The sequence below is a fragment of the Varanus komodoensis genome, unplaced genomic scaffold, assembly GCF_004798865.1.
Source record: "Varanus komodoensis strain SLA01 unplaced genomic scaffold, ASM479886v1 scaffold6_2, whole genome shotgun sequence".
In the NCBI taxonomy this organism is placed as follows: domain Eukaryota; kingdom Metazoa; phylum Chordata; class Lepidosauria; order Squamata; family Varanidae; genus Varanus; species Varanus komodoensis.
The window spans coordinates 12,976,824-12,998,896 of NW_025336346.1; the positions used below are offsets into that span (position 1 = coordinate 12,976,824).

Consider the following 22,073-nt stretch of genomic DNA (forward strand, 5'->3'; position numbering starts at 1 on the left):
ACAGTCAAGATATGCAGAGTCTCCAAGGCCTGCTGGCTATTAATTCCAAGGTGAATGCAATGGAGTGTCTGGATTCCTGAATAAGAGGACTTTACACAACATTTTGTTGCAGTTTCACTTGATCATATCTGAACAAGATCCTTTCAGTCCTAAAGACACTCACCCGTCAGTATCCCTCAAAGATTTCTCTTTCTGAGTAGACATGCCTAAAATTGGACTGTTCGTGGAACTGCTTTTCAACATTTAGCAGCAAAATCAAATTCGCTGATCACCCAAAAGTGAATATAAGGGCAAAGGAAGAGCACTATCAGTTTTCTGAAAGTTTATTTATCCAAAGGCTTGAATACTTAACAGTTTATATAAACAGATGTGGATATAAATTTGTTTTTACTTTCTAAATACCTCTTGTTTGAGTTCTTAAGTATGAAACACTTCCATTATAAACAGAGGTCACTTATGCTCCATGTCAAGACAGAGCTTTGGAGCCTGTTAAAATGTCATAGTCTTTGTTGAAAAATACAGTATTTGCTAGCTGATGATTAAATCAGCAGTATATGAGGATAGTTCCAACAGTCCTCAAGAATAAAATGCTTCCCATTGTTATTGTTTCTGGAGATAGAGGAAAAAGCTGTAAAATATCTATTGAAAAATACCTATAATCATAGAGCTTTGAAATTGCTTTTGATCCTTTGTGCAAAGGGAAGATGGTTACATTATTAAAACAATAAATACAGCCTAGAGAGCTATGGATACTGCAAAATAAATGATCTTGCAATTATACTCCAGCTTTTCTCTAATCTGCATTAATTATCACTTCTTTCTCTTGTCCAACAAGATGGAATTCTCTTCTAAAACACACAGTGTTTATTTCTTTTTGCCAAAACTCATCATTTTCTCTGTTTATAAAGGGGCATTCTCCTGCCCATAATAATCTTTTTATGTCTATGTAGATTACCCAGAAGTCCTACAAGAAGAAGGCTTAAATTACATGGTTCAGCAAATCATAAATTCATCACTTCCCATAAGCATTGCCCACAGAAGAAAATTTCAGCAAACAGAAGTGCAGAGTTGAATTATTTGTCTGGAAGTGGTTTCATCGTCTGTAGGGTAAGGCCAAACCATTGCTTTTATCATTACATAGGACACAGATGGATTACAAGAGAAATAACTTGGTTATTACACAAAGCACTAATGTTAGTGGTTCAGAATCTGAGGAATCAGACAGAGCTAGTCTTCCAACTTACCTCGTATCTGAAAATTCCAAGTTAATTACATTGAGAACTCTTTTTCTGTTGGTGCTGTAATAATAATCAACAAATTCCTTTAACTTCATCTTGCAGTCCTTCTGCTTGGTGACATCAGTCACATCAACACTTCTTTCTGGTCCTTGAAAAAAAAGAGAAAAGATATGAACCTATGGGAAACAGGAATACAAAACTGGATCCATTATGAAATTTGGGCACAGGTGGGCACTGCAGTGCCCTGTGGGTTGTCAGCAAGAAAGTGCAGAGCTGCTAAATATCTTGCCACCTGAGGGCAGAATTCCATTGCAAAGATGTCTAGTGGGAGGTGCAGCAAATGGCAAAAGGGGTAAAGCCAAAATACCCAAAGTACCAGCATGTTTATACCACCCAATAGATGAAGCCTTCTGGGTGGCTGAGAATAATTAAAACCATAAAATACATATAAACCTTTACTCGTAAAGGACTAAAATAAAAAACAGCAACAGTATGACTATGAAATAGACAGTAACAGATTTAAAATCAAGAGAAGCTGTGAGGCTGGGAAAATAACGTTTTTCACTTGAAATGGAAAAGACCACAGCATAAATGTCAGGCGTCCTTCCTGGGGGAGCCATACCACAATCAAGGCACCATAGTTTGGCCTAAGGCTTAAAGCTCTTACTGCCAGAGACTGGAACTTAGAAAGGGCATTTCAGCCTTTCCCAAAGGCTGGGAAAAAACCAAACAGCAGTAGCCAGGGAAAGGGGCCCGGGCAGGGGAAAGAGTGAAGCCATCTGGACAGCCCTAGTGCAGTGAGTTTGTCCCTCATGGCATGAGGTTCTGCATCCCTGAGGTAACGATGCAGGAAAAAACCGGTCCACTGCAAGGACTGCTGCAGCAGTGTAAGAAAAACTCAACCACCTTTCTTCCATATTGTCATCTCTGGAGCGAAGCCAAGCCTCTAAAAGTGGCTCCTTTTTTGTATGAACAGTTCTGTACAGTTGATAATTTTCAAAAGGACATAGTTTCCAAGTTTTTAGAAATATTTAGAAATAATTTAAAGAAATATTTTCATGTTGCAAAATGACCTAAATATAGTACTGAGAACAGTAATTGAAAAAAGTTTGCAGTCTGTCTACAGCCTATCAATAATGTGTAAAAATTGCAGGCTGCTGTAAAGAACATTAAGTGTCGCTAATTCAGTAAAAATTCTTTAGTTTAGTTTCTAATTAAATTTTCCAAGCTGATATGAAAGCTGTGTCTGAAGACAAGGGTAAAGAAGCTTTCACTGTTGACATGGAACCATTTCTGCCTGAGGGATATAAGTGTATCTGCATGTGCAATCACACGCACTCAAAAGTACGGCCGTTTTAAAAGTTGCATTTGTATTGCTAAATACGCACTCCCTCTCTCTGTATCTAAATTAATACATCTACTCCCACATCCAAGTACAGAAGTCAAGGGAGTAGGATATTTTATCTGTGTAAGAGTTCATGGAAAGTACAGTACTATATAAATATTGGTGATAAAGTAGTATAGTTGTCTATACTGCTACTAGTGCAAGAAAACTTGTCCAAGCGCTAGCTGGTACTGGTACTGATTTTATTTTCCATGTAGTTTCTTTTATTTTTATATATATATATTTCTCTCTCTCTCTCTCTCTTTATACAACAAGGAGGAAGGGGTGGGTAGTACTCTGAAAAATGCTGTCCCATCATCCATGTGGGCTGCAATGGCGAATGCCCCCTCTGGGGACTGGATATGTCCAAGGAAGTATCCCAGATATTCAGAACCATTCAGAAAACTGTACAAATAGCATTTGGCCTCCAAAGTGAAAACTGTCTAGGCAAGCTCTAGTTTAGCTCTTCAGCAATAACTTGATGAAAACATACCAACTGAGGGCCAAGTCAATGAGAGAAGGATCTCATTTAGAAAGCTAATGAACATCAGAAAGAAAGAAAAAATATTTCTCCTCTTAGTGTTTCCTCCATTTTCTCAATGTTATGCCGCTGCACTTACAATTGTGCTTCTCTTCCTTATCAACATTTGCCTGCATTCACGTCACTCAAAGCAACATATAAATAGGGGCTGGGGTGGGGGGAACTAACTAAATCCCATAAGACACCATTATACAACAGATCCCAAAATCAGCTTTTGAAAATAAATCTGCTCAGTTCTCCAGAAACAGATGCAGCCAAGTAAACTCAATTTCAGCTCAACAGGGAACTCCATAGAACAACTGTGATGTATAAAAGCACCATATAAACAAGGCAAGAAGAAGGGGTGGCTACATTTGTGGAGGAAAAATCAGACTTCCAGTGTAGGATGCTAAGCCAGTGCAACTGTTCTTTTCTTGATCATTATTAGCCAGTGTTTGGAGTTTCACAATAATGGGCTGTATTCAGTAAGATGTAATTTCATTATTAGATATGTCCTTTGGGTTACCGGATGGTTGGATGACTCAAAACCTCTGACACCCCTCACCCACACTACAAAACTCTACAGCTAGAGACAATTATGAAGGGATGGGTCCATGGGCTGTCTTGGTACATCGAATAACCCGCTATGTTACTTCAGTCTTTCGCTCTTGATTAGAGTACTCCCTGGAAAGGGTAAAATTATTTCAGCTGCAAGACAGAAAAGTTGCCAGCAGATGCTACAAAGCATTCAGGTCATGTAGTAAAATCCACTAAGGACAGCAGATGGGACATGGAAAAGAAAACATTCCCACTAGGAATGAAGAGGCTGTGGAAGATTATTTTATAGCATACAATTATTATTACGCTATAAGATTATTTTATAGCATAGGAATTCTTATACATGATTGTTTCTGTTGATATTCATGTAACTCATCATACACAGCCTTGGTGAGTCTGAAAGTCCTGAAGAACAAATTCAAGGAGGCAGGGTCAATGGGTAGGTTCAGAAGATACAGAAATTACGTACAAGCAAATATATCACGTTTACATTTAAGGGCACTAAGCAACTCAAAGGTGATGGTATTTAGGAAGGCCAGGATGATTCTTGGAGGCTGAGGCAAGAGATCAAAATACATGGAGGAATTGATAATATTGACAAGTGGGACAGTGCTTCCACAAAGGGGTTTTGTCACAGTGGAAGCCTGTAACAACCGCATCTCAAGGGAGCGTTCAGCAAGAGCAGTTGCAGGGCTGTATATAGTTTTAGTCTGACTTAAGTTCCATCCATCTCAATGCGGATGCCTAGCTAAAAGCAGCATCTCACTACCCCATGCTTTTTTAAAATGCTCAGGTGCTCCTTTCAGTCCCTAAGCAGGAAATGAGTCTAGGCGGTAGAACAAGAAACCAAAAAGTTGGAGGCATACAAAAGATGGACAGAGAATAAATGCAAATGATGGAGCCTCAAATTTCATCTGGAGGTGTCAGGCCTGTTTGTTAATCAAATGCAAACAAGAGTGCATTTTGGAGCAAAAGGAACCCAGGTGAAAGCAGCTGAGTCCTCATAACACTCACTTCTTATTTCCTATTTTTCTTCTGCTTGAGATGTCGGGGGAGGGGGGTGTTGTTTGGTTCACATTTTAATGCAAATTTACCTCAATTCACAGTTTCAGACCAATTTGTGAACTGAAATTGTTATCCTTAGAAAGGCACATTTTTATGAATTTTGCAATATAGTTCTCCAGTCCAAAAAGCATACAAATATGTACATATTAAGGCAAAATATACACAAAACTGTATTTAGCAGTAAAAATAATATAAAAAGCATTCTATTAGGTAAATTAGGCAAACTGCATACAAAAATATTTGACTTGAAAGAAATGCATACAAAAATGCATATGAATTGTCATGCAAGCTATTAAAAAAAATCCTGGAAACATGAAAAACAGTAAGAAAGCAAAGCTGACAGATTCATCCATTCCTACCCAGACTCTGATCAGGAATTGTCTGTATGAGGGGAGTTAGGAAAAAGGAAAAAGAGATATGCATATGGATGAAATTATACCATGTTCCACCTGTACATGTACTAATATTAAAAGTTGTGCTGTCCTTCTCTCTTTATGTAAGACTGGGTCAAATCCAAGTTCAAAGAAAAAGGGTTGTCATAGCTGTCATCTGAGCCTTTTCCTTTAGTTTTATATTGCTGTATTTAAACATTTACATATTTTGTCATTTTGTATGTTATGGTTATATTAACTGATGTGACTCTCCTGTTGAGCTTTGTCTATTGGGTGGTATAGAAATAAATGAATGAAATGGAAAACAATGCAGGTTAAAAGGAACAATCTGAAAATCTTTCAGTTTGGTCTGATGTGCTCACATGGTGGGGGAAACATAAAACTGCATTTTCCCCAGAAGTTGGAAAGGACTGGAGAAAAGAAGATATTAGACCAGTCACCCAGGTCATTTGAGCTGCCCTTTGAGAAGGATCAAAAAGGACATCCTTTCTTTAACCTTTTCTATCATGTGCCAGGTGTTGACTACAACTTCCATCATCTCCAACCTGCATGACCTTTAGCAGCATTGGCTGGGGATGGTGTGAGCTAAGCTCCAACACACCTAGAGTGCAGCAGGTTGGAAAAGGTTTGAGAAGAATCTCTCTCAAAATATTCTCTAATTCTTCTATGCTCAAGTAGGTAAGATTCTCTACTACACATATATATCACAGCCCCTCCTCTAAATACGTACCAACATAGTTTTCAACATCGCTAACATAAAATGTTGGTGCAGGCACGGATAAGCCCAGACCATCCTTCTTCGGAATGAGAATAGGCTCTGTGAATCCATTTTCTTCCAAGTACTCAACTGTTAGCTGGCTTCCAGTCACTTTTATTACCACATCTTCAGCACTAAAAATTCAAAACACATTTTTGAGTTTGAAATAGTTTTACACCAAAGTCAGTATTTGCTTTTGTGCTTTCACTGATGGAACAGCCTGTAGATCACTGTATTGCTCTCCATATTAAAAAGCCACGGCCACACGATATTTTGTAATCCATGCTTTATTTCAACAGGCCGTCAGAGGAGTACGAAAAATTTAAAAACAAGCTATTTGCTTTTCTGAGGTTGGCCAAATTGTTGACATCTAATTATGTCTCCCAGGTTCATTGTTCCCTGGCCTGGAATACAAGGTTCTTCAGTCCATAATGCTTAGTTGCATCAATCACAATATTCCTGAAAAAAATCACATTGATTCAAAACTAGTTTTTGCACACATAATGGTACATTGCATTCCGCTCTAAAGTTTAATGTTGGTCACAGAAGACTCATTGAAATCAATAAATAAGTAAATTTTGTGGTAAGTAAAATCACCCAAATTGCATTGATTTCCATGTGACATAAACTCATTTTCTCTAGATGAGAAACCTTATGATTTCTAGCATAATATCTTGTTAAAATAAAAATAACAAATGCAGAACATTATATTCAATTCTGTATTCATAGTTTACTTATTCATTGTGACTTGCTTTTGCTTCAGAAATGTTATAAGATCAAATTATGCTTACATTTAATTAGAACTTTTCCCATTGATCTAAGAAGACAAGCTAATTATTACACTATGTAACCAATGCTTAATAATCGATAATGATTCCTACGAAGGATGTAACACTATTAAATGCAGTACATTATTTTACATGGGCACTGTTCCTGGACACAAATGAGATGAATGGAGTCATTTATGACTGGTGCCCTATTTATGGACTGTGGCTTTCATTTGAAATATACTAATAACTGAGAAAAGATTGGGTTGCCATTCATTTGTAGTTTGCAGGCCAAATATATTTTTCATGTACAAGAACAGCAAAATAACACTGAGCCCATGTATGCATTAGGCAACTGGTTCCAGGGAAGAACATTTTACACTAATTTGCCATTCATAATTATACTGAATGAACATGAACCAGCAAAGATTGGATACAGGTTCATCACTTTGCCAGAATAGCAGACCGTGTCCTGTAGCCTTTAAATCTGCTCCAGAGGACTGAGTAATTGATTTGGAGTGTGCGCAGGTGACTGCATAGGGAAGCAAGCACAGGGACATTCTGTTGCACCTGTGATATCTTTTCTGCTGCTGCTAGTTAGATCCAACCCCAAACAACTGGATGGTGTTTTTTTCAAACGTCAAAATGACAAGTACTAAAATATTTTATTTTAAAAAAACAAACTGTGAAATAAAAAGATACGGTTTTATGTAAAGAGCTCTATGTGCAATATCCAAGCCTGTCCATAGTACCTCTAACATAATGGGGACCCAGCAGTTAGAAACACAGCCAAAACCAGGTAGTGGAAATGTTTGTGTCTGGGGTCACTTCACAGAAGAACTCTGCTGACCAGATGTGATTGAGCTGTGAAGCGGGAGTTTCCTCTTGTTTCTCTGTTATTTGTTTGAACCTCTAGCTTCCTGTGTCCAAGCAGTAGGCCCCACATGAGCAGGTTTGGTTAGTTCCCTGTGAATAATCTAACACGATATGGACCAGTTTGCAACAAGCATTGACTAAAGGCCATTCCTCATAACTATTGGCTTGTACTTGGTCCACCATTTCAAATATTTTAAAGAATGGACATTTAATGTTAAAAGACTGTGGCCTTCACAACCAAGACCATATGCAAAAACAGAACATCTAGTCACCTCTAAAAAATGCTAACTTGTATTTGGATATTTAAGAAGTATAAGAAATAATACTCTATGTCCAAACTAAATGCTTCTGTATCAACTTTAAATGATGTGAAGAGGACAGTGTTGACAATTTGACTAACCATGGGTTGGCCAAGCACAGTTTTCATCATCTATGGATCTGAACAGTGCCTGGAAAAACAAGATATTGAAACAACTTGGATGCAAGGAACTTCCAAGCAGAGTTTTGTGATTAAGGGTTTGATGGTGCATATATAACATGGCAATGCCTTTCAGGGAGCAGCTTCAGCAACAAAGGGTATCTGATGACAAAGAAAAATAGTTCCCAGGATACAGAGAATTATGTCTCCAAAGCACTAAAAACTCTTTAGGGTAATGCATGACTGCCCTCTTCTGTGCTTCCTTTAAACTACAACTCATTTTGTGGATACTGCTAGCTTTCATGGGATGGTCAGTGAAGGTATAAATAAAAGTTTACAAAACTGATGAGCAAGCCATACAGAAGGGAAAGAAAACCCTCTATATTAGTCCATTCCCTATTACTGAAGTGGTTTCACTGAATCAGAATGACTTTTTTTGCAGAGTCCTTTGTCAGCACTGGTTTACAAAACATCCAGAGATTCCTTCCGTGCAGGTTCACCTTATCTGCCTAAGAATGCCAAATAATAACTAGAAGAACACGCTGATGCATTGTATCAGTTCTTTTCCCCATTTCAAGGCTATGTTGCTGTCAACTAAAAGTAGTTCAAAGATACTGTGATTCACAGGGAGAGATCGCCATGCATCAGAGGGGTTGTGAAGTTGTGAGGCAGTGCTGTAAGCCTTGCCCCAATAAGTCACTTGCCAACTAGCTGTGCCCCAAACATTTGTATGGTGTGGATATCTAGAAAGGGGAAGTCTAACAGCAGAGACCTCCACGTGACCATGCAGGGTTCCAGAAGACAAGGCCCTCTGTGCACACAGGCTTCCTTCCTGCAAATGTCCGTGCTAAGATGAGGCAAGCTGATGTGCAGAGACATGTAGACCAGCCGTAGCTTCACAGCCTTCAACATCTAGAGTCCACTTCACCTGACTAACGCTTCATAGGCACTTTTGTCAGCTTGAATTGACATATCAGGGCCGCTAGTTGTTAATCAAGGCGTGCAAGTACAGATCACTCGGTTACCTTTTTGAAAAGTTAAAGGAAAGAGTGGGTGCGGGGTTGATTCTTCCCCTAGGTACAATCTGTAAAGACCAGGAACAGCCAACACTTTTTAGCCATGGATGCTTCTGCAGATTATGTCCTCTGGAACTGGTATCCTTCATTCAGTCACTATTAACCTAGTCTTCACATAATGTTGTTCACAAAGCTTTCTTTTCTCAAGTGTTGTTATCCTCCTCTTTCTTTGCCAATGGATTGGTGGTGATTCTCTTAAAATGTGATGGCTTTGCAGTGGCAATGATAAGCACTATGGAGGCTTGTCATGACTATGCCTTTAACCAGTAGCTCTCTTCCTCATCTTCCACCCCCAGGAGCCTTCCCTGAAGACCACACTCATGTGGCCACACCACCAGAATCACTCTTTCTAGGCCCTCATTTTCCCCCATTCAGGCTCTCATCTAACCATAATAGCACAAACATTGACATCCTTGCACAACTTACCTGGGGAATGTTCGACTTCGAAGTTCCTTAATGAAGACCTGACTACCATTCTGAACAGGTTTGACTTCTGTAGTTTGACCAGTATCTTGTTTATGCCAATTTCTTTTCTTTTTCACTGCAAGAGAAAGATTTGACAGGATTATGTTTAATGCTGTGTGTGGGATGAATCAATGGAGAGATTTATTACTGACTTTACATTACTATAAGCTTGAAAATAATCTCTAAGGAGACCTAATAATAGCTTTGATACAGGGAAACAAGGTACATTTTTGTTCCAATGAGAAATTGAATAATTGTTTGCTTACTTGCCATTACATTTAAACAGTGAAAGCTACATAAGGCATACGGAACTGTGTGCAGTTGGTAACCTTAAGCGCAACCAGCCATATAATTAACTACTCACTATACTGTTTTCATAAAGCCATACACACACACCTTGGATAACATTTGGGTTTATTAAGCTACAAACTTAATCTCCAACAAAAAGGCAACAATTAGAATTGCAGTGCAGAACATTATGAACCTGACACATGCCAAGGCCTGATCTGAAACACAGTGAAATCAACTGCCAACTTCAGTCTCTGCGAGCAGGGAGTGGCTGGGGCAGCAGAGAGGGGGAACTGAAGAGGCAAACATTTTGCAAGTCTTAGAAGCTATCTATCTATCTATCTATCTATCTATCTATCTATCTATCTATCTATCTAGTGTGTTTCTATAGCCTGAGGGCTCTCTGGGTGGTTCATGCTGCTTGGGGCTTTGTAATGGACTGGATGAGGGCCAATAAGCTGATGCTCAATCCAGACAAAACAGAGGTACTGTTGATGGGCTGCCCATTCATCCAACTGGGAAATTTTCAACTCATCCTGGATGGGGTTGCAACCATTACAAAGCCAAGGCACTGGTTCAGGACAGTCACTGCCTCACCTGGGTTGGATGAAACTGAGAGGTAGGGCTGTGTGTCATCAACATATTGGTGACACTTCAGCCCAAACCTCCAGATGAGCCCACCCAGCAGTTTCATGGAGATGTTAAAAAGCATGGGGGACAGAATGGAGCTCGATGGAACTCCATGGTGTGGAACTGATGGCAGGAAGACTGAGAGGAACTGAAAGGGGGAACCAGTCACAGCAAGACTGATCATCTGCCAGGAGTACTGTTGGTTATTCACTGACAGGGTGGCTTAGTGTGACATTTCAACCTACTATGGCCTCTGAGGCATCCTTGGAATACAAAACAGGGCCAACTGTACGAGGCAGGCTCCATGACCATTGTGCTTTTTTAGTTCCAAAGCAACCAGATAGGGCTCAGATGGGAGGAGCAGCTGAGGTGGACAGGAGGTGCTTTTTCTCTTTCTCCAGCTTGACTATTCCCAGTTCAAACTGTCTACCCACACCTGTTATTTGCCCCACAGGGGAAAGGACAGACAACAGCATGAAAAGAGCTGCTTGGAGGGACAGAGACCTGATTTCTTCCTTCCTCTCCTCACTGTGGACTGAACTTGAAAAAGAACAGGAGGTCCTGAATGGAACAAACCTCGAACACCATGCCCAGTTAAAACTTAAAATTGTGGGATAGTATAATCATGTCTGTACGTATAGGCTGGTGATTATCTGTTAGTAAATTGTTCAGTCAAGGTGCAATCCTTTGCATGCTTAGGAGTGGGAAAAGCCCTACAAATTCCAGTATTCCCCAGACAATCCATGCCAAGATTGCATCTTAAGTGTGTAGATTACTTGTAGACAAACTGTGACCAAGAAAAGCTCTTTGTACATATAATGTTAGACTGTTAATCTTCTCAGTGCTAGACTTATTCAGGGTGGGGTCTCAAAGGCTAATTGCGATAAATGACTTACAACACAATCTTATATTGCTTTCGTAACCTTTAATACTTGAAGTCATTGTGTAACCATATTTTTGTTGAGCCTTTTCACTGGCGCGCGCGCACGTGTGTGTGTGTGTGTGTGTGTGAGGGAGGGAGGGAGGGAGGGAGGGAGAGAGAGAGAGAGAGAGAGAGAGAGAGAGAGAGTCTAATAGTTTAGCAATAAAATGCCTGACTTTGCTTAATACATCAAGATAAAGCAAACACAGCAAGTGTCAGAGTGACACTAGCATTCCACTAGTGTCAGAATTTTGTTGCCTTCAGTAAATACAGACAGAATGATAACAGAAAATCTAAATGCTATGTAAAGTCTCTGCCATCAGGATGCTGTGGTGGGTAAGATCCACTATTTTGGCGGTTTCCTCACTCCCAGAATCAGTTTCTTGATCCACTTTTCTATCTGGAAACCTGTAAGTCCTGGAGGCCTGTGCTACACAGATTCCAACTTACTTATAATGGAGTCCACCCTGTATCCAGCAGGCCAACAGGTGTGGGTATGGAGTGGGCTATTCTGTTCTCGAGATATTCTTTGGAAGAGGAATATGATAAGGCAAAGGAGAGAAGGAGAACTTGCACCAAGTTATGCTTGTAGGTGCATACAACTGGATAAATGCAGTGAGTACTTGCTTTTTCACAGGGATACATTCCCTGTTCTCATATATATGTCCATACAAGTACAAATACAAACACAAACACACACACTGCTTTTCAGTGCAGGTCAACTGAAAGCCCCATTTATAATTTTCAGGAAACATCCAGAATATATACACAGATGTTGTTCTTCATTTTTGTACAATGCAAACTAGGTCACACTACTACCATACAGACTCCATTCTTCATGGCATGCCTGTTTGTCTTCATTTAAAGATCTGCTAATACAGTCTTACTTTGATTCCCTTGTTTGCAGAAGTTAAATTGACATAAAGCAGCACATTTCCTGGGATGATACCAACACAGTGAAACTTGCTTCCCGCTTCCCAATGCCACAAGGTATGGGTGGCTGAACAACCTCCTCCGGCGGGCCTTCATTGATGCACATTGGTCCTATGAGGTCAACTGATCCTTTATTTGCCCCATTAATGCACTTTGAGAAGAGCTGGCGTTTCATTCTAACTTTATTCTACACTCGAAAAGAGTATGGAGATGACCTATTCCATTTCTTTTCTAATGTCATTGTGAGGATTACTGCCTCACCCTATAACCACCTGTACACAGTAGCAAACTGTATGTGAAGTGTGAGGGATTTGCACATAATTTGCTTCTGATTTCCATGTATTTCCAAACTCTGCGATGTAGATCAATAAAAAATGCTTACCCAAACTGTGCATACTTCAAAAACTGCACAAATATATATTCTCTTTAAAGGAGCATAAATGTATATAGTTACAAATGGCACAAATAAGCTTTTTTTAAAAAAAATCCATACAGTATGCACAAAAATGCACACCCTTGGGAAAATGCATCCTAAAGATTCTTTTTAAAATATGCATATGGATTTTATTGTGACACCCCCCCCCTCCGCCCCAGGTGATCCAATGCAGAATTAGGCAGAACAAACTGCACTGAACAAGGGAGATGTGAGTAAAACTGAGCTTGACAGATTTGCTCATTTATACATAGAACAGTTGGTTGGTTCTCAGCAGAGGGAGCCCAAATAGCAGAATAGTCGAGGGGTTCAAGCTCAAAAATGCAAGCAAAAGTGTTCCAATATTACAGAAAAGTAACTGAGGCATCAAACATATCCATACTAATGAAAGAATATGAATTCAGTGGCAATTACTATGGAGTACACACCAATACATACACAACATGTAGTTACAATTACACATGCACACAATTTACAAAAAGATTGAATATCAGGACAGATGCAATATGCGCTGAGTGTATTGATATGGCTAGGTTGGAAAGTTTGCTCATGATGGTGCTTACCACCATCAATCACTGTTTGGCTGTGTATTGAAAAATACATATGGGACATTATGTGAAAGAGTGTCCAGGTGTGAAACAGAAAAAAGAATGTGCTCTTATGTTGCTTGTAATATCATTTTTAGAACTGTGAAAGAAAAATGTAGTTACAGCAACAAATGCACACAATGCAATTGCTTTCAATAAAGAGACAGGAATAACAACACCAGAATTAGACACCACATGTCCAATCTCTTCTCTCAGAGATGTGTAGTGGGGAAAAGAGCCAGTATTTCATTTGTTTTGTTTTATATTGGAAATGGCTGTCTAGCACAAGTGCTCAGTGCTTCAGTGCTTACCACCGGGCATGATCCTGGACAAACATCTCCCATTGCTGCTGAAATGCAGCAATGAAAGATCACTACATCTGGCATAATAAATTGATCCAAACTAGCTGTCCTCCTAAAACTTGCTCATTCTCTCTCATGTTTTAAAAAACAGGGTTGTTGTTGTTGTTAGTCGCAAAGTCGTGTCCGACCCATCGCGACCCCATGGACAACATTCCTCCAGGCCTTCCTGTCCTCCACCATCCCCCAGAGTCCACTCAAGCTCACACCAACTGCTTCAGCGACTCCATCCAGCCACCTCATCCTCTGCCATCCCCTTCTTCTTTTGCCATCTATTGTTCCCAGCATTAGGCTTTTCTCCAGGGAGTCCTCCCTTCTCATTAGGTGGCCAAAGTATTGGAGTTTCATCTTCAGGATCTGGCCTTCTAAAGAGCAGTCAGGGTTGATCTCCTCTAGGACTGACCAGTTTTATCGCCTTGCTGTCCAAGGGACTCGCAGGAGTCTCTGCCAGCACCACAATTCAAAGGCCTCAGTTCTTTGGCGCTCAGCCTTCCTTATGGTCCAGCTTTCACAGCCATACGTTGCAACTGGGAAAACCATAGCCTTGACTATATGCACTTTTGTTGGCAGGGTGATGTCTCTGCTTTTTAGTATGCTGTCTAGATTTGCCATAGCTTTCCTCCCCACGAGCAAGCGTCTTTTAATTTCTTGGCTGCAATCCCCGTCTGCGGTGATCTTGGAGCCCAGGAAAATAAAATCTGTCACCATTTCTTCCCCATCTACTTGCCAGGAAGTGAGAGAACCAGATGCCATGATGTTAGCTTTCTTAATGTTGAGTTTCAAGCCAACTTTTGCACTCTCCTCCTTCACCCGCATCAAGAGGCTCTTTAGTTCCTCTTCACTTTCTGCCATGAGAGTGGTATCAAAAAACAGGGTACAATATATATTTATAATATTAACTTGTTACATCAAAGGGAGTGGAAGTAGCAGTCAAGTGCCATTCCATTGTGCCTGGAAAGAGACCCAGCTGACTGCACCCCTCAAGCTGTCCGCTGCTGTCACGGAGACCACCAAGAGAGGAAGGCAGAAAGCCCTCCTTTGTGCCCAGGTTCAGCTCCATAACTTGATGAATTACCACCTGCTACTTTGTAAGAACCGTGTGTCTGAGTAGGCTTTTTACCTCCTCCCTGTCAATCATGTCTTTAAGATGGCAAAACAGGCCATCTCCATAAGCTGTTCTAGAAGATTTTTATCTGAAGAGTGGGGTAAAAATGATTTAAACAGATAATTTTTACTCTATATTTGAGAAAATTGCATTTACTGAGAATCCTAGAATTAAAGGCTCAGAAGACATCTTCAGTAGTGACTACCCACAAAAATAGTTGTACATCCCTAGTTTCAATCGAGCATCCTTTATAGTAAATGTGTGTTCAACTGCTATGCTACCCTGGTTCCCATATACTTAAACAATTAATTTGTGTGTTTATAAATTAAAATCAATAGCTGGAGCTTGGACCTGGGTGGAAGAAGAATGCATTTGTTCTATTCCATGAACTCTTGTGCACAAGAGCTGGGAGATTTCTAGCAGTGCATTGCCATTGTTATCAACACTTGCATGATCCCAAAAGAAGTAGTGGATAATGAAAACAAGGGCAGCAGTGAATCAACTCTAATGAGTCATAAAAGGTTTCTGAGAATGAGCGTACACTAAGGATTCCACATGAGAGCATGATAATCACCTACCCATAGGGTTGTTGTGAGGATAAAATGGAGCAGAGGAGGAAATGGCTTGTGTAGAAGTAAGGCAGCATATAAATGTTAAAAAAAGTAATAATAATAAATGGAGGAACACTTCTGGATTAGCTGTTACTTTTTCATGCAACCTCTTCCACTAAAAGCCTGTCTTTGAATGGAAAGGGCTTTCTTGCTAGTGGGACTTGTATCCAACTCGATATTTACAAAAACTTCATACCAGAGATGTTTTGAAGAAACTTAAATTAGATCAATGTTGTTTGGCCAAAGGACATTAACAAATCATTTACTGTCTTGAAAACCATCTGAAGTGTCTTTCCTAAATCTGGAGGTGCTCATAGTCCAGGGCCAGTTAAGGGTGACATAAGTATCATTGATACCAACAGAATCTAAGAATTTTACTTGGCCCATATTGATAAACTAGGGATTTGGCGCACTTGATATTCTTCCTGTTGTACCCACTGGATTGCATTCCAGCACATCCTGAATGGAAGGGAATCTTTTGATTCAAACCATTGTGCTGCTTTTAAGAATGCAGTTGGATGCTCCACTAGAGGCAGATTAATTAAACTCTGATCAAATGCATATCTGTCATCTATGAGCACTATGTGAACTGGATGCACTAGTCTTGGCTGTAGCTGGCATCCATTCCCAGAACTCCTGTTTCATATTGCAGGAAGTTACTTTTTTGCTATTATTATTTTAGCTTCTGAAGACATATTAGCCTGTTTCACACAACACAAGAACTCATCATGAATAGCTAGATTGGAGAGGAGGTTGTCCCAAACTGGCACAATTAATGAAAAGTGGCTTATTTTTCACAAACAGGTTACCCTGAGAACCCATTGCTCATTTTAGGATTATTCATTCTTCTGGTGGCTTCTGTCATCCAAACCTAGCAGGGAGATTCTATTGCGGATTGCCAGGAGATCGGATTTTGGCCAGAGCAGCCAAAGCTCCTGCTACTCAGCAGTGACTTCTCCTCCACCAACAATCAAACATCATTTTGGAGTTCGTTGCCTTAAAAAATAAAGCAGCTCAATGCTTCAGAAGTACACAAATGGATTGTTTTCTGATGTTGTTCTTTTTAAAAAGTTCCCCAGTATTTCTCAAATGCACAAGAATATAGTTTAGCTGTCAATGAGCACCCAAGGAGGAAAAAATGTGAAAGTAAGTGTACTCAAGTGGGAGAGAAGAAAAGTGCTATTAAGTGTTGAACTGACACTGGCCAGTCTCCTTCTCCCTTTCAATACTTCTCTATGTCTTCAGCAAGTATAGACAGGAAATAAGGAAAAGAAAATTTTGGGGAGTAAATGCAGAGGAAATTTGGATGGAGGTAGATGTCAGCTGGGCACTAAACCAAAGTGGAATCTGTGTAACAGAGGCACCTGTTCTGAAAAATTGCTGTGCAAATTGGGGGACACAAGTAGCTACGCTTCCTGAACACGCTGGAGGCTCAGGGAGGAGGCACTGGGAAGTGTCAGTTCTACACTTAACAGCAAGGGGATTTCACGGGCAAGCAGGAGACGCTGCCTCTCCACACACACGCTGGCTTTGGTGCACTGACTTCTTTCATGTTTTCCCTCTTTTCAGTGCTTGTTGAACCATATAATTTGACAAGACTACACACATCAGATGGCAGAGATGATGCTCTTATGCACTAGCAAAACACTGATCTTTTTTTTAATGACCCCATTGGAGTACTCCTGAAGCACCAGAAAAGTTTTTGATTTTTTTTAAAGGCAGCAAATAAAGAAAGTGGTCCCAAAAAAGGGTAGCAATCAGAACAGGAGGTTGCTGGAATAAGGAGACGAGGCAGGTCCCGCCACGAAAACCTGTGCAAGACGTGTCACAGCTGGTAGGACTGAGAAGGACTGAAAGGGGGAACCAGTCACAGCAAGACCGATCATCTGCCAGGAGTACTGTTGGTTATTCACTGACAGGGTGGCTTAGTGTGACATTTCAACCTACTATGGCCTCTGAGGCATCCTTGGAATACAAAACAGGGCCAACTGTACGAGGCAGGCTCCATGACCCACCGTCGAGTTCTTCCATTGTTGCTTCTTTTAGTTCTAAAGGGACCGGGTCGGGCTCAGATGGGAGAGCAACTGAGGTGGACAAGGGGTGCTCTCACTCTTTGTCCAGCTTGACTATGGACAGCTTGTCAAACTGTCTACCTGCACTGATTTGAAAGGACATACAACAGCCTGGAAAGAGCAGCTTGGAGGGAGGAGGGCCTGCTTTCATCCTCTCCACACAGTGCACTTCACTCGAAAAAGAACAGGAGGCCTGAATGTAGTAAACCTCTAGCATCATGTCCAGTTAAGTCTTAAAACTGTGAGATAGCATAGTTATGTATGCATATATTAGGATGATCATTATCTGTTAGTAGATCGCTCAGTCAAGGTGCAATCCCTTGTGTGTTTGGGAGGGGGAAAAGTCTTACAGCATTTCCCAAGTAATTGGGGAATACTGAAAGCTGTAGGATTTCTGTCTGTCTAGGGTGGCACCCGTAGATAGCAAAGCAGAATATGAGAGTTAGTGGTGACCATCTCCATATAAGAAGTTTACATATAGTAACTAATACCAAATGGTTCTATATGCAGCATTATGTCAATGTTCATGTCCCGTAGCTTTTGCGCACACACTCACACACAAAGACACCCAGTATCATAATTCGTATCCTGGTTCATGTATGAATTTATAGAAATGATTCTTCCTTTATCTAGCCCATGCCTGTTTGCTAAACTGTCCTCAAAAAGCTCTGTCAGTGAAAGCCTCACAAATTTACTCCTATTTAGAAGAGAAAAAACAGACAGAATTTTCCACCACATTATAATAAAGGCCCAGTTCTGACTCCCATCAACCATTTTGCTTTCCTCTAAATTATCTTTAAAAACTTCACATTTTTAACAAATGTATTTCTTCCACATAGTAGTCTTCACAAATGCCATTAAATTGAAATTACTGCAAATGTCATGCAAGGGGAAGCAATTTTCTTAAATATAGTCAGCAGGCTCCAGTGGTAAAGAAGAAAGCACAAGAAGAAAATTATTTTATAGCTGACATCTGGAAGGCATCCATCATGGAATGTGTGCACCAGACAGCCTTTTTTTAAAGCAATGTCTATAGGTTACATAATAAGGAGAAGTACATGTGAGTGCCCCAGTAATTCAGAGTGGGATGTGGTAAGTAACTCTGGAGACTACCAAGTGTCTTATGAACAGTGGGGGCTTGCCTGGGGTCCCCTCTAGCCTGCAGGTGCTGTTGATGAATGCCAGGTCAATTGATGGAAAGGGGTGCTTTATTCTGGGTCTAATTTGGGAAGGGCATGCCAACCTGACTCTGACTGGACAAAGGAGTAGCATCAACCTCTCTCAGGTACGTCCACAAGGATGCTTGGTGCAGCATCAGGCTCAACTTGAAGTCTGGAAAGGGAGGGAATCCATCTCCCTGATCAGGTACTTGGTCTAGCAGTTAGCCCACTATGCCTGTCTGCACCTGAGAGAGACAGAAATGGCATTCTTTTGGTGTACCAACCAACTTGCTGCTTCAGTTTTCCAACCTGAGGTGGTCTAAGTATGTTTGGAGGACTGCAGGTTTGTTGTTCTTGGAGGATTTTAACCTTCATACCAAGCCTGCTTTTACTGTGGCAGCTCAGGAGTGGAGACCTCCATGTTAGCTCAGTCAGTATGCAGCTCAGCATATGTGTTAGGACATAACTTAGATTTTGTTTTCTGTGCTAAACTAGGAAACTAGGGGAGACATGATATCCCTCTATCAGTACCACAAAGGTTGCCACAAAGAGGAAGGTCGAGATCTCTTCTTGCTGATACCAGACTGTAGGACATGGAATAATCAACTCAAGTTGCGACAACTCAGATTCAGGCTAGATATCAGGAAATGTTTCCTCACTGTCACAGCAATACGACAGTGGAACCAGCTGCCTAGAGAGGTGATGGGCTCTCCCACATTAGAGGCATTCAAAAGGAAACTGGACAACCATCCAAGTGGAATGGTGTAAACTGTTGTCCTGCAACAGCACGGGATGGGACCCAATGCCTTCTTGGTCCCTTCCAACTCCACTATTCTATCAGTCTATGATTCTATAACTAATGTTCCATGTCAAGGATGGGGGCAAGTTAGTAATGACCACCTTGGCCTGGACTGATCAGTTTTTATTGCCATGTGGCCTGTAGCCCCATAAAGGTGGTAAATTGAAGTCAGTGGTTCTTTTGAGTTTTTCATCACTCTTTTGAAGATTTTGCTGCAGCCTAAGCTCTTGAAGATATTCCTGCTAAGGCTCCTGTCTCTTCTTGGTCTCCCTGTACCAGCTCCCTGGTATTCAGGGTAGCTGAAGCCAATAAGTAACGTGATCAACATTGCAAATGGCAAAAATATTACACGTGCAGTTAAGAATCCATCCTCAAGTTTATTCTGTGAAGGTAATAGTAACAAAAAAGTCCCTCTTCTCTGCCATTGAGAACTTATACATCATTAGTTTAAAAGAGTCAGAGACAGATGTAACCAGAGTATCATCCAGTCATGACATTATGGATAGCTTTCAGCTTATCAATTGCTCAAAGGACTGAAGTCTACAGCTTGCACTCTGCATCCTTGCCCATCCTGCCTTGTGAAAAAAGTGGGATCTGAGATATGTATTTGGACTCAGAAGGGATTAATGCCTCATTGAGGGAAGAGGTTGAGAAGCCACTATTAAGTCTACACCCAATGGCTTCTGATAATTATCACCCAGTCTGAGCTTTGCCATTCTTTGGTAAGATGTTGGAGTGTGTGGTGACTCCAGAGCTTTAGGGAGTATTGGATGGTTTGATTGTTCAGATGCGTATCTGCAGAGATTCATGCTTAGCTTCCTGATGGAAACTAACTTGGATATCCATGTACTACTTGTGAAAACTGAATTATAAGGGCTGAAGGAGTAACTTGGCTCTCTTGGACCTCTCTGTGGCTCTCAATACCATTACCCATAATAGCCTTCTGGATTATTTATCTGAGCTTGGTGTGGAGTGCATAATCTTGCGGTGGTTCTGGTCCTCCCTGGATGAATGATCTCCAACAGCAGTGATTGAGATTTTTGCTACACCCCAGGGCCATTGACCTGTGGAGTCCTGCAAGGCTCCATTTCAATTACATGAAACTGCTGGAAGAATTTAGACTAAACAGCCAGCAAGACCTAGATGTCACTCAGCTCCACCACTCATTTCCACCTAATGATCATAGAGAGTTTGTTGAACTCTGGAACTAGAAGCTAGAGGTGGTTTTAGGATATTTAAGAACTATATAAGGTGACATTTAATTCGTACAGGACAGGAATACTGTGAGTAAGCAAATCATCTAATCTGAATATAATGCATGTGATCTTAGCTGAAGTTGCACTCTTGAAAAACACACTGCTGCTATTTCTAGTCTTCAGCAACAACCTCTATATGAAGAACTCATAGGTTGTTTCTATGATGTCAAAACATGGTTGTTCATGGCCAAAATAAAACCCTCCAAGTTGAGCCATGGTTTGTTTTTCACTTAACCTGGTTTAGTTAATATATGACTCCAGGTGCCCCTGTACACAGAAACAACCTATAAAGTTTCGTATCCATTTTTTATAGGAGGCCTTTGAAAGATCATAAAATACCTGATGGGCTACAGATATTTAGCTTATGCCAAGATTGTTAGCAGATAGAGCAAGGTTTTGAGTGGCAGAGGATTAGTGAACTCCTTAAATTTTGAGCAGGAATGAATGAAACTAGGGATATGGTGGACATGTTGTGAGTGGAGCCAGAGGTCAGACTGGATGGCCCAGGAGGCCTCTTCTGACTCGCTCTGTTTCTATGTTTCTATATATAGGCATATTGTAACCTCAGGAAGAAAAAAACTTCAGAGTTTGAAAAGTACAGTTGTGCAGCTTGTGTTAAAATAACCCAAGAAAACATTTAACTATTCTGATACACTGGCATCTCATTTCTTTCACTCTTCCTGATGTGAAAGAAATGCCTATTCATTTTTAGACATTTGCTCATTGTATCTTTCATTCCTAAATCATGAGAAGTTAAATATGATACACATTGCTGTGTTGCTCTTGAATAATTTCATCCAAGGAATCCAAACGAAAATTAACATTTTATCTCTTGCACGGAGGTCATTACCAGCAAGGAGAATTTTCTACCACATTGCTTTCTTTCCAGATAAATTATTCAATTGGAAAATTATTCCCTTTAGAGATGACTTATGTGGCCCTTTTTGATGCACGTTTTTCTATACGTGTTGAACATTTGCAGCTTACAAGCCCACCTCAAGAAATACATTGAAGAATACCTTGAAGGCTTCCGAATGATTTGCCCATCAAAGCTTGTTGCAGTATTTCAAAGAAATGAACTATTTTTAATCGGATCCTGAACATGTTGTCTCAGTGAGTTGATGATGATGATGATGATGATGATGATGATGATGATTATAACATTTCTATGCCGCCCCTTGCCAAAGCCTCGGGGCGGCTTACAACACAATAAAATACATTGAAATTCAATAGCACATAATAAATTACCATTAAATACAAAAATATAAAAAATACATTGAGTTACAAACATAATAATATAAAATTAAAACTATCAGTATAAAATAAGTAAATAAATAATATAGGAGGAGAAAAGAGAAGGAAGAAGAAGTTGCCCTGGCCAGATCATATATTTTAACAATTA

At 40.3% G+C, this 22,073-nt stretch overlaps 1 protein-coding gene across 1 annotated transcript in view; it reads right to left on the minus strand.

Moving 5' to 3' along the window:
• Window positions 1-22,073, minus strand: part of PHF2 (PHD finger protein 2) — a 129,591-nt gene that overhangs the window by 43,031 nt on the left and 64,487 nt on the right. The window contains 3 exon segments of the mRNA XM_044451189.1: window positions 1,245-1,386; window positions 5,888-6,048; window positions 9,478-9,592. Of these exon segments, the coding sequence (XP_044307124.1) occupies window positions 1,245-1,386; window positions 5,888-6,048; window positions 9,478-9,592 (418 nt within the window).